At 37.9% G+C, this 16853-nt stretch overlaps 2 protein-coding genes across 4 annotated transcripts; one reads left to right on the top strand and one right to left on the bottom strand.

Annotated features, from left to right (window-relative positions):
* Positions 1 to 1578: 1578 nt before the first annotated feature.
* LOC103945895 (protein OBERON 4-like) lies at positions 1579 to 6376 on the top strand. Its single transcript, XM_009356489.3, is given in 6 exon segments — positions 1579 to 2508; positions 2510 to 2614; positions 2616 to 3131; positions 3133 to 4819; positions 5579 to 5607; positions 5609 to 6376. Coding segments are annotated over 6 exon segments (3771 nt in total). The 5' UTR covers positions 1579 to 1605; the 3' UTR covers positions 6140 to 6376.
* Positions 6377 to 10000: 3624 nt separating this feature from the next.
* On the bottom strand, positions 10001 to 16117 carry LOC103945936 (peptidyl-prolyl cis-trans isomerase FKBP42-like). 3 transcript variants are annotated; one of them, XM_048570412.1, is made up of 8 exons: positions 14091 to 16117; positions 13675 to 13993; positions 12687 to 12857; positions 12260 to 12349; positions 11840 to 12024; positions 11566 to 11688; positions 11303 to 11455; positions 10001 to 10819 (listed from the first exon to the last, which is right to left on the bottom strand). In XM_048570412.1, the coding sequence occupies exons 1-8, from the start codon at positions 14370 to 14372 to the stop codon at positions 10445 to 10447; spliced, it is 1698 nt and encodes a 565-aa protein (XP_048426369.1). In that variant the 5' UTR covers positions 14373 to 16117; the 3' UTR covers positions 10001 to 10444. The 3 variants fall into 3 exon arrangements, with proteins under 3 accessions (XP_048426369.1, XP_048426370.1, XP_048426371.1); XM_048570413.1 differs by having other exon boundaries at positions 13762 to 13993; XM_048570414.1 differs by lacking the exon at positions 14091 to 16117 and having other exon boundaries at positions 13155 to 13813.
* Between the last annotated feature and the right edge of the window lie 736 nt (positions 16118 to 16853).

The following is a 16853-nucleotide window of genomic DNA, read 5'->3' as shown; positions in this document are numbered from 1 at the left end:
TAGTTCAACTACTTTCTCAAAAGAATGAGTTTCTCTATTCTCTATATTTTGTATTATTGTATTCTATGATTAACATGACTTACCGAAGTTTTCCTTTAAGAAGAGTTAATTTGTTTGATTCATATAAATGATTAAATACTTTCCAAATCGAATGATTTTTTTCTTCGTAATGAATGTCTCGTTCATTTTAAAGAAAATTAGCCTCTTACCACATACTACGTATGTGATAATTGACTTTTTTATTGTTATTATAATTTTATTGATTTTAGATATTATTGTTCTTTTATTAAAATGAATTTTGAGAAATAACGAATGTAATAACCTAGGGGTGGGTTCAAAAACCTGAAAACAGAAAAAAATCAGACCAAATACACGAACCGAAAACCGAAATAAAACCAAACTAAATCTTATTGGTTTGGTTTTAGTTTTGGAGATTTGAAAACCGAACCGAACCGAATTCATGTACACTTTATGAATGTATGCCCATCATGTTTTTTTTTGTGAAACTTTGTTGCTAAGTTTGAAACTAAGCCTAGGACTTTTTCAAGGAGCATACTTGATTTAATTAGAGAGGACATTTCATTGGTTATGGAGGAAAGTTTTGGAAGACTTTGGAACTTGGAAGAGCTTCTCTATTTGTTTGTTTTTGAATGGATATGGTGATAATTTTTCTTTGTAATTGAGGTTGTTGATAGAATATAATTGGTTTATATGATCTTGTATATTTACAACTATCTTCCCACTTTCTTCATTTTCTTATTATTAGTCTACTAAGGCAAACCTCTTTTCCAAATTTCATATAAAAAGATAAAGTTTTATAAATTAAAAAAAAAATTGAAACCGAACTGAACAAACCAAATCGAACCGAAAAAACAAAAAAAAATTGAACTGAAGTTTTGGTTCGGTTTCAATTTTGACAAAAAATTGAACCAAATGAAACTGAACCTACTTCTATAATAACCTACAGTTTCATAGCGTTGATTTTTTTGAAATTCTATTGGTAGAAAGATAATTTGATGCCATAAAAGTTTTACGCATCGAATGTTAATCTTCTAATCCATCAAACCTCCTAACATGCCCGTGTGCACACCCTTTGGTACACAAATTGTCAAAATGTTAGACAAAATTTTTCATCCAATTATATTATAACGCTTAATGTACTGTTACTTGGTCACGAAGCATTGAAAAATCTGACGCTGCCAACGAAGGGAGTCAAGCGACACATTCTTCAGTCTTCAATGCGTTTCCACGCACTTTGCGTATCCAACTCTCTCTCTCCTGTCTCTCTTTCTCTCTCCTCATCAGTAGTTAAAGCTGCGTTGACTCAACCAAACCACAGTTTGAAATCCACACCAACACCCACCCCCATTTTCCCCTCTTCCAATTTTACCCCTCCCCCTCTTCCCAAACCTTCCTTCCTTCGCCGGCTATCCCCTCTCTCTGCAACCCCATCTCACTTTCCAAACAGCTTCCGTCGAAATCCCCGTCAATTCGACCTTCCTTATGGGCAAAAGCCCTCACCCCTTCAGCTCACATACAACATCGTAGCCGGTAGCTCTTCAATATTTTTTTTTTTTCTGATTTAATTTTTAATTTGGGGGAGAAATGAAGAGGTTGAGATCCAGCGACGATCTCGATTCCTTCAGTAAGGATCCGAATCCTAACCCGAACCCGAGCTCCAACCCCGGCCGGACCTCCTCCTCCTCTTCGCACCGGAGCTTCTACTACAAGCCAGATACTGTGCGCAAGGGTTTGCTCTCTTCGTCCTCCTCCGCATCTTCTAAAGGGCCGGCTCGCTCCTACGATGATCGGGAACCGGCCGGCTCCGGCGGCGGGTCCAGAACTGTCCGGAAGAGGACGGAGCACGAGTTCGACGGTTTCGATAGGAGGAAGGGGACCGATCGGTACAACAGAGATGGCGGAGGGTACGATCGTAATTTGATGCACCGGTCCGAGAGCTTCTCCGCGTCGAGGAGGTCGCCGGCGGAGTTTCCGAAAGGGTTTCGATCGGAGCGGGACAGGTCCAGGCGCGAAGGCAGCGGGAGCGGAGCGTTGTCGTGGCGTAGGTTCGGGAAGGAGTTCGAGGAGAGAGGAGGAGGGAAGGGGTTGAGGGACGTGAGGTCGCCGACGTGGTCGAATTCGAGGGATTCGGGGAGCGAGCAGTCTAGGGTTAGGTCTCCGGTGAGGAGGTTTAGGGATGGGAAGGGGTCGAAATCGGAGTCGAAGTCCAAGTCTCCGACTTGGTCCAAGGACTCGGTGGGGAGTGAGCAGTCGAAGAGTGTTGAGGTGAGGAAGAAGGAGACGGAGGCGGAGGCTGAAGAGATTCAGGGTGAGCAGCCAAAGAGTGTTGAGGTGAGGAAGAGAGAGACGGAGACGGAGACGGAGGAGGTTCCGGTGGAGCGGCCAAAGAGTGTTGAGGTGAGGAAGAGGGAGACGGAGACGGAGACGGAGACAGAGGAGGTTCAGGCTGAGAAGGGGAGTAGGAGTAGTAGTGAAATGGAGGAGGGTAGAGCTTGACCCTGAAGCTGGAGCTGGTGGTGGAGGTGAGCCCCAATTGGGCCTTGAAGGCGGAGCTGAAACGGAAGAAGCACAGATCCGAAGCGCTGTCTTTGGTTACAGATACAGATAAGGTTGAGGAGAAAGCTGAGACTATGGATAAACAAGAGGCTAGGGAGGAGAAAGGCGAGTCCTCGGATAAACAAGAGGTGAAAGATGAAAATAAAGGGAGTGTGTGTGAAAGGCAAGATGAGGAGGAGGAGAAGAAAGATGATGACTTACCAAATAGCGAGATCGATATGATTGATCAAAGCGGGAATGTGGAAGCTCGTGAAGATGAGGGAAAAGGGAGTTTCAGGGAAGGTGATGAAGAAGTGGTCGTGGAGATTCCGAAGGAATTGGAAAAGGAACCAAAGCAAGATAAGGGAATAGACCTTGAAGTGAAGGCGGAGGATGATGACGACGAAATGACAGAGTCAGATAAGGTGGCAACCGAGGATGAGGAGGATAATGAAGTGGTTAAGCTGAATACGGTGGATATGAGTATGAGTTTGAGTCAGAATTTTAAGGATAAAGGTAAAAGCGTGGCCGTGGCACCAGCCGATCTGGTGGATTCAGCTGAAGATGGTCGGTGGGACTGGCAGAGAATCCAGAGAGCTGCTCACTGGCATGGAAAATGATATGGAAGGACCCAGCAGTAGGGGTTTCGAGTTGTTTTCAAGCTCTCCGGTTAGGAGACAGGAGAAGGCTGATCAATCTGGTGCTAGTATGAAGGATGAGAAGCTGGCACTTGAGCCTCTTGATCTTTCTCTTAGCTTGCCTAACGTTTTGTTACCCATTGGTGGCGCAGCTCCTGGTTCTCCTGATCAATCAATGAGTGTTCAGTCTCTAAGTAATACTTTTCGTACTAACTCTGATGGATTTACTCAGTCAGTATCCTTTTCAGGCTCGCAGTCGTTTTATCACAACCCTAGCTGTTCGCTAACCACCCAGAATTCGATGGACTTTGAACAGTCCGTTAAAAGTCGTCCCCTTTTCCAGGGAATTGATTGGCAGGCACTCGCTCAGAGTGAGGCTAAGGGTAAAGAAGTTCCTTGGCAAGCACTCACTCAGAATGATACTAAGAGTAAAGAAGTCCCTTTGTATCAAAGAATCTTGATGAATGGAAACGGGTCTCAACAACAACAGTCTCAAGCATCGCAAGGCATTCCAAATGGTCAGTTGGGCCAAGGGCAACAACATCTTAGACATCCTGAAGGGAGCCCTAAAGTGGCGAATGGAATGGAAAGGCAGCTGAGCTTCCACAAGCAATTGTCAGGAGGACAGGCAAGGAACCATGAGGATGTTAGATCACCTTCAAATAGCGTTGGATCTCATGAAATGGGATCAAACTATAGTTTTGACAGGAAACGACTAATGAGAGAGAAAAGTAGTGGTAGTTTATATAGGACTAGCAGTCAGAAGGAGCAAGAGCAGTTTCTCATTGGTGGAGCTGATTTTGTGGAGACAATCGTTGCGAGGATTGTCTCCGATCCCATACATGTAATGGCTAGAAAGTTTCATGAGATGACAGGACAATCCGCTTCATGTGTGAAGGAGACCATTCGCGATATGATGTTAAATATGGATAAGCGCATGCAACTATTTGCATTCCAGAAGGCACTGCAGAGCAGGTCTGATATAACCATGGAGATGCTACTAAAGGCTCATCGTGCGCAACTGGAAATCTTGGTTGCTCTGAAGACTGCTCTACCGAATTATCTCCAGCCAGAGAATGGTGTATCATCTTCTGAGTTAGCTGAAATTTTTCTGAACTCAAGATGCAGAAATCCTTCTTGTCGGAGTTCTGTGCCTGTGGATGAATGTGATTGCAAAGTTTGTTCGCAAAAGAGTGGTTTTTGCAGTACATGTATGTGTCTTGTGTGCTCAAAGTTTGACATGGCCTCGAATACATGTAGTTGGATTGGGTGTGATGTTTGTCTCCATTGGTGCCATGCGGATTGTGCATTGCGGGAATCTTATATTAGAAATGGACGCAGTGCTACTGGATCCCAAGGGACGACCGAGATGCAGTTTCATTGTGTGGCCTGCGATCATCCTTCTGAGATGTTTGGCTTTGTGAAGGAGGTTTTTCAGAATTTCGCAAAGGATTGGACAATGGAAAATCTTGCTAGGGAACTTGAATACGTTAAGAGAATATTTGGTGTCAGCAAGGACATGAGAGGGAGAAGACTTTATGAAATTGCTGATCAATCACTGGCAAGACTGGTAAACAAGTCTGACCTTCCGGAGGTTTACAGTTATGTCATGGCTTTTCTCGCGGGTAAGTTATTTGTTTTATCCGAAACATTTTAATGTTTTGTTCTTACGATACTTTTTGGGGTTATAATCTGCATTGTCATAATATCATTGTTTAGAATCATACCTTTTTTTTTTTTTTCTAATGAACATTCAATACAATATATTTTCTATCTGCCATATATTTGTTTTTAGTAAATAGGGTGTTTCATGCTATTGAGGGTATAAAAGAACAGTCATTTACATAGTTTTTCTAAGATGACTTACCTTGCTTCTGTTGGATTTTTCTTCGGGAAAATGGCTTTGTTATATTTTGCCTCGTGAAATCCACAGATACTTCATTTCTCCATGGTTTACAAGATATCGATGTTACATATAGAGATTTGGATACTTGTGAATTGCTGTTAATAAAAGTTTTTTAAGTTGTGTACTTTGTTTTGACATGTATGGAAACCTTTTGAAATGTTGACGCTACTTAATGTGTTTGGCCTGCTTGAAGCTTCTTTTTTTTATTCTGGGTTCGGGGGATTCAGTTTGATGGCTGGCCTAAAAGCGTCTGTATCGGTGTCTCTGAACTGCTTTTTTATGCTTATGTGAGAATATTAAGCGGAAAGAATAGTATCGAGTATTACCGAGTATATAGCACGAGTACACAATGCCGAAGCAGAAACTCATGGCTTTGTTGAATCTCAAAGCTGTGCCTTTTTGCTCCGTGCAGTAATCCTGTGTTTAGTTAAATGGAAACTGTAAGATTGCTAGTAAGTCCTTTCACTTTTTGTTGCAGACGCTGACAGTTCCAAGCTAGGGAAAACACCCTGTTTTATCGACGAAGGATCATAGTAAAGTTAGCAATGGGATTGCTGGGCCAAGCCAGGAACCCGCATGGCTGAAATCTGTATATACAGAGAAGTCCTCTAAGTTGGAGACTGCAGCAAACATTCATCCTAGCTTTAACTACGATCAGCATGATAAACGCCTATTGGAGATGGAGTTTCACACCAGTGCCCAAAAAGAACCTCTTTTCGATGAGCTGGAGAGCATTGTGAGGATCAAGCAGGCTGAAGCGAAAATGTTCCAAACACGAGCAGATGACGCAAGAAGGGATGCCGAGGGACTTAAACGCATAGCGATGGCAAAGAATGAAAAAATTGAAGAGGAATATAGGAGCAGAATAACAAAGCTGCGCTTGGTCGAGGCAGAGGAAATGCGCAACAAGAAAGTCGAAGAAGTACAAGCTCTAGATCGAGCATATCGTGAATACTCCACCATGAAGATGAGAATGGAAGCAGATATAAAGGATCTCTTGCTAAAGATGGAAGCGACGAAGCGGAACCATTCCTTGTGATTGGCAGACGAAGAGGAGTTCCGATAGGGTTTTCGATGTGGCGGGTAACCGTAACCTTGGGCGTGCTGATAGTTTTATGTTGTACCTTGTAATGTAGTGTTTTTATAGCTCCAATTAGGTTATGTTCTTCAGAGTTTCTGTTGAATTTGTTTCATGAACCACTAACCAGAATCTGTACAGAGAGATTGCCTTGTCTCTTTTATTTTGGTATGAAGCAGTGTTCCTATTTATGATTTACGGAACCAAGTTTCGTTGTAGGGTAGTGATTTTTACTCTCGTTTTCTCCTTCTACACTCTTCCTTTGCTTTTGCTCGTTGATTGATTTTCTTTTGATTGATTCGGTACATTGACTAGCAGAAAAGGTGAGTGCGAAAATTACTTGTTTTTGTTTTGTATACGGCATAGGAACCACAAACGGCATGTCGTATGGGGATGAGGTTGTGCTGCTATTAAACAACGAAGTGGAAGGAGGGAGGGTTTGACTCGTCGTTGTGCCTTGGACGCCGAGCCATTGATTACTTTAATTGACTATTTTGACATTGTACGGTGTGGATTGTGTTGGGTTATAATCTCGAGGGTGAAGATTCAGTTTTGGATTTTAGGTTGTGGGGTCACAGTTGGAGGTGGGCCCCAAAGATTAAAGAAAGGTGGTGAAAGGGAATGAGAGATTAGCGGAGACGTAGGGGATAAGAAGACCATAAACGTCAACGCAACGGATGCTGAACTTTGAAATTTGGATTTTGTTTCTTTCCATTTTATTATTTTTTAACAATATTTTTGACAATGTATGTTCAAATTCCGTCAATAATTAATATAATATCAAATGTAAGAAAATCTGTCGTTTAATAAAAAAATATTACATTCACGTTTTGAGATTTTTATTTATTTTACATTCATCGCCTTATGGACGAAATTACTCTTGTAGGTAATTATTTTAAAACTGAAAATGAAAACTTCATAAATAAATAAAATTAAAAAAAAATTACAATGAAACATTAGATTGAACTTAAACAAATGAAAACTTCAAGGGTGTTTAATGTAATGTTTCAAACTTATAAAGATTTTGTAAAAAATGATAAACTTCAGAAGTGTTAGTGTAATTAACCCTTTTTGAATTTAGAATCATTCCTTTTCTAAAACATGGAATAATGGATGGTAATGTAACGAAGAGATTCCGGATATATTTTATATTTAAATGCTACATTTTAAGTTATAACTTCCATTATTTCCTATTTTGTCGGTAAATTTGAAAGAACACCATGACCATTTTGAGTTGGAGTCAAAACCTTGTGTATGTTGTGCGTCTGGCCGAAAGACAATGGTTATTTCAGCAATAATTGCACCCCAACACCAAAAGTAAAAGGAAGTGGAGGGGGAGAAAAGACTAAGAAGGATTGCCAAGGGCTCCACAACCCAAAGACAAGATGACTTTCTTAGTTTTTCTCTCTAAATGGCTAAAGTTTTTTTTTTTTTTCATCACTTCATGTAGGTCCCATGAGTTACATGGCCTACGAATGATTTTTGCACTCTCTTTTCACCTTCCAGACATCCGTTTATTTAACATTTAAATTATAAATATTGAAAAAAAATCTAAAGATATAATTATGATGAGAAAAAGAGAATGCAAAAATCCCCAATTTCATAATTACAAAAGTACAAAATTCCTCATGAAAGATATTTCTCACATGTATAATGTATTGGAGAGAAAAAACCAAAAAACCAAAAGATATTTTCTTCCTAAAATACATTGGCCAATGAGGGGATGATTGGGTTTTCTTTCCATGGTCAAACACCAGACTTCCCCTCCCTTCTCCACTCAAACCATCCAAATGGAGAAACCAATCTTGCTCAATTCCACCTCCCAACCACCCTTCCTAATTACCCAAAATCTCTTCACTTTCCAAATCCCATCATCTGCCCCTTCATTTGGCAGTCAATCTTCCCAGATCAAAAGCAGAAGCAGAAGCAGCCCAGTTCTTGTGTCTTGCCGAGGCCATGAGCCAACAGAGAAACAAGAGAAGCAAGAAAAAAAGCAGCAGCCAATGATGTTGCTGGGATTTGAGAAGTTGGGGAAGAATTTGAAGGAGAATTTGAGCCCAAAGCAGAAGGGTGATTGGAAGGATCTGATGCTGATGAGCTTGTCATTTGCTGTTTATGTGTATATTTCTCAGAGGATTGTCTGTGCCTACTGTGCTTGGACTTCCATGGCCCCCAACCATCCTTGGTAAAAAATGGAGGGGGTAAAAGTTGGTGTTTTTAGTGGGTTTGTTGCTGATTTGGGTGAAATTCTAAATTCTAAATTTTAGACCAAACCCTGATTGTATCCTTGTAATTGCATATTAGAAAATGAAGAAATGTTGTTTTTACCTTTTGGATTATTATTATTATTTTAGTTTATGTAGCAAATAATAATGATTGCAAAAATGGTTTCCAGAATTTCAGTCTAATTATCAGATGTTATGGAATTAGCCTGAAGGCCAGCAGCCAAATGGAAGCAAGTACTCTGAGAGGCTCTTTATTTTTTGAGAGATTTTTTAATGTATCCGGGAACATAGACGCCATATATTATTATATAGATAGAGCAAAGTTTTTTAAAATATTATTTTATTTGTACAAGGACATATGACGAAGGTGTCTGTGTTCAAACATTCTGAAAAGTCCTATTTTTTTTATCTTTTTTCGAAGTTCTTTAATGATCTCATCTTGCAACTTTCCCTTGGAGTCGAAATCTCATATCCTAGGTCACTTATTACTACGGTATAATTGTATTCTTTTTCACTTATAAGGGAAATGTTTTAAGTTCAATTTTCGTCAAAGACGAATTTGAATTACATTATTTCTAGCCTATTGTGGGGCTAAGCCCACCCCATCTTCTCAATGTAAATAATATCATTAGTTCAAAAAAGAAAAAAAAATCTCATACCCCAAGTACTAGAATTGATGTTTTTTCACGAGTATGATTACTGACTTTGATTGGACTCTGCCTATATTTTCGTTTCTAAAAATTATTAAACTATTAAACCGCAGAATAAGCGGAGAAATCAAATTCCTCTTTTTCCACCCCCATTCCACTAGTAACATAGATGCCATATATTATTATATAGATAGAGCAAAGTTTTTTAAAATATCATTTCATTTGTACAAGGACATATGACGAAGGTATCCGTGTTCAGACACTCTGAAAAGTCCTCCTATTTTTTTTTTATCTTTTTCAGAGTTCTTTAATGATCTCATCTTGCAGCTTTTTCTTGGAGTCGAAATCTCATATCCCAAGTCACTTAGTACTATCGTATAATTGTATTATTTTTTACTTATAAGTGAAATGTTTTAAGTTACAAATTTGAATTACGTTATTGCTAGCCTATTGTGGGGCTAAACTCACCCCATCTTCTCAATGTAGATAATATCATTAGTTCACAAAAGAAAAAAAATCTTAGACCCCAAGTACTGGAATTGACGATTTTTCACGAGTATGATAACTGACCTTGATTGGACTCCACCTATATTTTCGTTTCTAAAAATTATTAAACTATTAAACCGTGGAATAAGTGGAGAAATCAAATTCCCCTTTTTCCACCCCCATTCCACTTGGTAAATATATCATCAGTGTACGAAATATTTTGTCGGAAGAAGTCTCAAATTCAAATTTTGTTTCTTCAATTAATTGAAGAAGATTATACAAGACATTCTTTGTCATCCCTTTCCCCACAATTTAAGGCTAAAACCCTTAAACTATGGGGACAAGGGAAGTCATAAATTGGGATCCATTTGGATTGAGGAAATATTCAAACCTCAATCCAATTTTTTATTTTTTTTTAAACGATATTTTCTACACTTAAAGGAATCGAGGAGTGGGAAATCTTAAACCAATATTTTTATGATTTCATAAATTTCAATTTCATGCGCCAAATTTCAAATCCTTGTGTTTAAAATCACTCTCATCCATATAGACCACTAAACTTGTAACTAAAGAAACCAAGTTCTCCAGCCAAAGATACACTAAACAAACAAGAAGCAATACTTCAGAGTAACAAATAGACTCAATTTGCACACCATCTAAGTATTATGGTGGCAACCGAAATTTCACAACCGAAACTCAGTAATCAAACCTTTGTCTAACATTAGAACAGTTCAATTTGATCAATGTATCTTCGTTCCTGGCTAAAAATGTTCGCATCTAAACTCCCCTGCCACAACGTAAACGAGTGAACCTCAGGGTCAGAATCATAAGCTCTGTTTACCAGAATAGGTTCAGTACATGAATTTCCTCATTTGTCATACAATTCAAGAGCTTAAGATCTTTGACTAATCAGCTTTACGCCTTTCGCGCCTGAAGAGATGATAAAACAATGACAACATCCAGTGCCAAAAGATGATCAGATGATAGAACAATGACAACAGCCAGTGCCAAAAGATGATCAACCGATTATCCCGTTTGGGTTTGGGTTTAGGTTCTGGGGTTGGTCCGAAAATTCCCTTGTAGAGTTCTTTTTGTTTCTGGTAAACAGCCTTGTCATGTTCAGCAAGCAAACCTAACTCTCTTGCAATAGCTTTTTCTTGAGGTGCAAATTTGCGCGCCTTTAGAAAGTCTTCCTGCGCAGCATCTGTCTGCCTAAGCTCTGCTCTGGCTTTTCCTCGCCTAAATAGCGCTTTGACGTTGTTTTCATCCTCTGCCAGTACCTGTGAGCATTCATCCAATAGCAGTTTAACACAGTTGCTTTGACAATTTAAGGGTATTCATGAAAAAGTAAATATCTGCCGACTCCAAGCAATGTAGAAAAATCAATCAACAGATGCAGTTGCATTGACAATTTTAAGTTATCACAGCCATATAGTTTGAAGTTTGAACAAAAGGAGGAAGCATGGACAGTAACATACTGGAGATCATAAGATTCGTATAGGACCCAAAATTCGATTATTGAACGAAGATTGGTGCTAGTGAGTAGTGAACCTACAAATTTTCACTGGTCCATACTAAGGGCATTTTCATTTCTATGGCAATCCAAAATGGCAGGTTAGAGTGAATGCAGATTCGAACTTTACAGATGCAGTTATGCTCCCAAATAAGCCTACAAATCCAACTTTCTAGTATCTAATGATGAATAGCACAATCGCCTGAACACATGAAATTAGATGACTTTCTTGTGATAGCATTACACTTACAATGCTGCACTGTCCAATGGCTTCTTCATAGCGCTTGAGCTTTATAAAACACGCTGCCATGTTAAGGTGGCATGGATTTTTAACAGCCAAAGCCATCTCCCGGTACTTCCCAAACAACTGGAACATGAAGTCATCACCCATATATGCTATGGCCTGAGAAAACCCCCCAGAATCTTGTCAGAAAGGAAATATAGAAAAGAGACTGTGCAACTCAAAAGCTCATCAGCCATAAATAAAATATGTAAGAATTACAAGTGCGTAACCATTTCATACTGTGGCATTGCCTCCTCTAGTTTTTCCTCTTTAAATAAAGCATTTCCATGCATCTTTCTTCTCTCTGCTGCTCCAATCCTTTCCTCCAAGGTCATGTCACTAAGAGCTTTCCCCTATGAAAGGCAGAACCCACAGATATATATATATATATATATATATGTATATATGTTACTATATTACTGAAGCAACTCCCTGAAAAAGAGAATCTGAAACTTCCATTGGTGACTACTTGGGAAGACATTTGAGAACAAGTGAGTAACTTACTTCTCTGGTTTCATCAAATCCAATAAGCTCAACTTCATATGATATATCAGCCAATGGTGGAACATTTGGAAAACAAAAGCTCCCTTCTTTCCCATACCCTAACTCCCAGCCTACGTGTAATAGGGCACGCTCTCCAGACTTCATGCTGGACACCCCAATAGCCAAGCCAGTCATTTCTTTTTCCTCTGTCGCAGTAAACAAAAATATACTACTAATAAGAAGTCCATTGTATTTAATACAGCTACATAATGCTTAAATGCTTTTGGACCCAAAGCATCTGAAATGACAAGTAATTACAGAGAACAAATGCAATAAAGAAATCAGAAAACTAATTGCAGACTGAAGAAGGAGCATGCCAGTACTCGTTTGCATACATTTTGTATATATCAACAGTAACATACTACTCGGCAAGGCTAATACCTTTTCCTAAAATCATTTCAAGCGGTCGTTGTTCATCCCATGTGTCTTCAAACTTGTGTCCCGTGCTTTCAGTCCATGCCCTGTGGTGCACTATCACACATATGCCAATCACTCAGTGACTGAAAAAAACCAGAGTAAAAAACTTCACTACAAGACCTGTCTACATGTATCTTAGGCATGCCTATACGCATGCACAATTAGTTCTATACGCATACACAACTCTGTGAGCGTGGATGTTGCGCGTGTCTGTTTGCAGGTCACAAGCTCATTCATGTCTTACTCCCATACGAACATTTTACATGCACACATAACAATTATTGGATTTTCAACTAATGTACACAGCACTACCAAAACGCAAACAATACCTACTACTATCCAAACATTACGATATTAGAAATACAAGAACAAGCAACCACTTGAGACTTACAGAAGCATGTTGAATACTTGGATGGTCTTTGACCATGACCTTCCTTAATGATTTGCTTTGTGACTTTCTCGTGAAGAATTTCCACCTTAGAATCAACTTTTGGGGGGCCATTACCATCTTGAGAAGGTTCGCCATGAACGAAGGTAGCATCTTCTGTTACACCATCTTGACCTACAAAGAAGATGAAATGATGAGTAGCAGTCTATATTGTGATGGCCCTTTCCGCGGCTCACATGGATTGCAATACCCTATTGGAATTATAGTGCCCCATAACCATAACATATGATTATTTGGAAATCTAATTCACGCATGAGCGGAGGGGGAATGACAATCTTCTTCTTCCCCCTGCACATTATACAGGGTCTATATAGCTGCCACCCCCACTTATGCTACATGAGTTTTGGAACACAAGAATTCTGAGTTACTCAACATAAAAGCAGGGAGGAATGATGAATCAGTGTACTGTACTGGAAGCGGTAGTCATAATGTCCAACTGTTGCGTTCCTTCTCGATATACAAATTATTTCCAAAATCTTATCAATTAGTAAATAAAAACAATAAGTTTCCGCCTTGATAATGATCTATAGAAGAATTGTTCTTGAAGAAACTAGGTAGAAAAGGATAAGAAAACGTCTTTTCATTCAGTCCAACTCAATCACTCAAAAACCAGCTTATCAGGTTAATTTGACATATATTTCAACCTAAAACCCTACAAAGAGCAGTTCCACTCATTAGGGCTAGTGAATAGTAATTGTCCAAGTGCATCTCCACCTTGTAAATGAACTGCCTAGGCAAGTGGCATTAAAAAACAATGGGGCAATACCACGCCACAGGCAATTGGTGCTAATAAAAAGATAATATTATGTTTAATTTCGGATTTGATTTTTAATCAATCTCGTTGTATCACGTGTCATTATCCGAAATTACAATTTTTGTGGATAGAGTTTCGATTAGATTTTTAACCAATCCCGCTCCAAACTTAAATTACCTTTGTGACTAATTTCTTCCAAACATTTTATATATTCACTCTTGAAAGAACTCCCTTTTGTAGCTCTTTCATTCGCAGCTTTCTTACCAAGAGGCCTAAGTGAATGATGGGTCGGTTCTGACACTTCATGTGGGTCACCTTCTTGACCAGACGAGTCGTCTTTTGGTGTAGAGTGCAAAGGGGTGTCATTTATGACAACTGGTAGACCATTTCCCACAATTTTGTATGTGGGGCAACCTTTGACAACATTCCAACATTCATGACGGGTGAATGACTTGTTCTTGTTGGCCGCATTGTACCAAACTTGTGCTTGAAGTGTCTACAAAAAATATGGGCAGAAAAAGAAAAAATTCAATTCAAACTAAATATGACAATTTGGGTGTAATAATAAAATTAAATAAATAAAATATTATTACGTCATTCGATAAATTTTCGCCACTTCGAAGATTATCTTGAGCTTGTTTGAGGGCGTTTCTCCAACTAATGAACTCTTTGTTGAGTTTTTTCCACCGGCTTGTTAGAGATTGCTCCGTTCTTTTATTGCCAAGCTTCACGCAAAAAGCAGTATGAACTTTCTTCCAAAGTTGAGGCAACTTCTGCTCATTACCTGTAATCGGATCATGAGAAATTCGAACCCAGCATTCACACAATGTAACATCTTCAATGATGGACCAATTCGAGCCTGCATCATTAGCCATTTTTTTGAAACAAAAGTTTTTGGAAACTTTGAAAGAAAAATTGGTTGATTTAGAAAGATTGAGATGTGGTGTAGGGTGGAGGAGGATAGTTGGGTATTTTATAGGAAAGATTTTAAACTTTGTTTTTGCATTTTTCTCTATTTGTATTTTTATTTTTTTAATTTGTTTCTAACTGAATTAATATTGACCGTTGGATATTTTTTTTTTTTTTTTTTTTTTTTTTTGCAATCCAACAGCCTAAGCACAATGGCTACCTGCCATTTTTTCAAATATTTTTTTAAAAAATTTTTAAGTGTAAAAAGGAGTAATTAATGAGGACCGTTAGATGATAGAGCCGTTAGAAATTTAGCGTCCCGTGTTGTGCCACGTTTAATAGCCGTTGGATTAGAATTCAATTTTCTGGCAATTAAATAAAGGAGCAGTGTGTGTTGTTGGAAAGTGCCTTTTTTTGGCTTAAATGCAGTTTTTGAAGCCCAATATAATCTCATATGGGTTCGTGGCCTTCTGGTGAAGTGTTCAGAATAGCTCAAGCTTTAAATCCAGCTATTTTGGGCCAGTTTTGGAGCTGATATGGGTCCAAAACGTGGCTGTGAAGGATTTTGGGCGAATTTTCAAGTTGATTTAGGATTATGTTTCCTAATTTATTTAGTTTCCTTGTCTTATTCTAAGACCTTTGACTAGGAGGATTTAATTAGAGTAGTATAAATAAGTTTTTTTTTGGCCAGCCCTAGTTTTCTTTTTATGCAATTTTTGGAGAAAAGATTTGGGGCAAAGCTTAGAGATTTCAAGACTTATACTTTCAAGGTGTTTTCATTCTTTTTCTATTTCAATAAAGACTTTATGATTTTTATTATGAATATGCGTAAATAATTCTTTTTGCTAGGGTGAAGCCATGATTCTTAGCAAGAATATGTAATCTTTTTTTAATTTGCTTATGAATTTATGCATGCAGTTTTGAGTTGTTAATCACCGGTTAAAACTATCTAATTGTCTTAGTGATTTGCGACCATTAGGATATTTAGAAAAGTAATTTGATGCAATTTTAGCGGAGGGTTGTCCCTAAATTGACTAAGGCTTCTTGTGGTTAATATGTGTAACTTCTTAGGATGGACGACACGTCTTAAGTGTTATATGGTTGTTCAAAGAGTTTTCACAAAACTTAATGAGTCTTGCATGTTCACATTCGATCTGGACACCACGGATGGGTTGCATGTTAAATATACGTTCTATGTTAGAGTTTCCAAGTAGGATATACTCTAAGAAAACTTAACCTTCAAAATATGCATGTGTAATTTATAAGTAATTAGAATAACTACATATGATTGTTAGGGTGATGGCGAAACCCTAGTACTTTCTCATTTTGAATTCTAAAATATGTTTCTTTCTCCTTCTTTAAAGTTGCAGTTTTTAAGTAATCCTTTTGATTAAATTTTCTTTTCTCAATTTAGGTCATTAAATCACCTTTTTCAAAAAAAAAAAATTTTAATTAATTAGTTGAGAATTTTATTTTGCTTTAATCTTTTTAAATTAATCCCTGTTGAGAACGACCTTATTTGAGCCAATTATACTACAATAATCTTGTTTTTCTTGCAAGTGTTTTAGATGTTTTTAACCCTTTTTGCGCAAGTGGTAAAAATCCTATCAATAAGTTATGTTGGAAGGACCATTACTACAATTGGGATCCCTCAACTTATCAAAACGTGTAGCTATGGTCATTTTTGTCAACTTCGTTAGAATTTTGTCAAAATAAGTTATGTTTGAAGGACCATTGCTACAATTGGGTTAAAGTTGTGGGACCATTTCTCTAGTTGGATTAAAGTTGAGGGATCAATGGTAATAATTTTTTAGTTGAAGGACCATAGTTGCATATTTTGATGAGTTGATGAATTAATGATAATGAATTTATAATTGAGGGATCATTACTCCAATTGAGGTAAAGTTAAAGGATCTTTGCTACAATTTACTCTCTTTATAATTAGAATATCACAATAGGCTAGCAATAATGTAATTCAATCAGTTGTTCATTAAATATTATTTTCTCTATTTTTAAACAAGTTCAAAACATTTTAAGAGGTTGTAATGCCGGTTATCAAAAAGGTATTTCGCATGCGGATAATAATGTGATTAAATTAGTTGTCAAATGATTGTTTTTTTTTTTTAACAAATGATATTATCTACACTATAAGGGGAAGGGGGTGGGCTTATCCTTATAGTGGGCTAGCGATGATGTGATTCAATCAGTTGTTTATTTGTTTTTTTTTTTTTTTTAACAAATGATATTATCTACACTAAGGGAGATGGGTGACCTTAGCCTCACAATGAGCTAACAATAATGTGATTCAATCAGTTGTTTATTAAATACTATTTTTTCTATTCTTAATATAATTTTAATAGGGACCAATTTTATTATATGGATTCAGCTGCTTTAATTGATTTATGAGAGGTTTCTTCTAACATGATCTAAGATTATTCATTTACTTC

Source organism: the organism of the source record quoted next, unplaced genomic scaffold, assembly GCF_019419815.1.
Source record: "Pyrus x bretschneideri cultivar Hongxiangsu unplaced genomic scaffold, Pyrus_bretschneideri_v1 Contig52, whole genome shotgun sequence".
Lineage (NCBI taxonomy): Eukaryota > Viridiplantae > Streptophyta > Magnoliopsida > Rosales > Rosaceae > Pyrus > Pyrus x bretschneideri.
This window is presented reverse-complemented; position numbering and strand designations above follow the sequence as displayed.

What these genes read in the sequence shown, in the direction of transcription:
- LOC103945936 (XM_048570412.1), bottom strand. Translation starts at nt 14,372, where the DNA reads ATGGCTAATGATGCAGGCTCGAATTGGTCCATCATTGAAGATGTTACA. An exon ending in GCGAAAATTTATCGAATGAC is followed by an intron (nt 13,994 to 14,090) that starts GTAATAATATTT and finishes TATTTTTTGTAG; the next exon opens with ACACTTCAAGCACAAGTTTG. An exon ending in GATTTGATGAAACCAGAGAA is followed by an intron (nt 11,689 to 11,839) that starts GTAAGTTACTCA and finishes TGCCTTTCATAG; the next exon opens with GGGAAAGCTCTTAGTGACAT.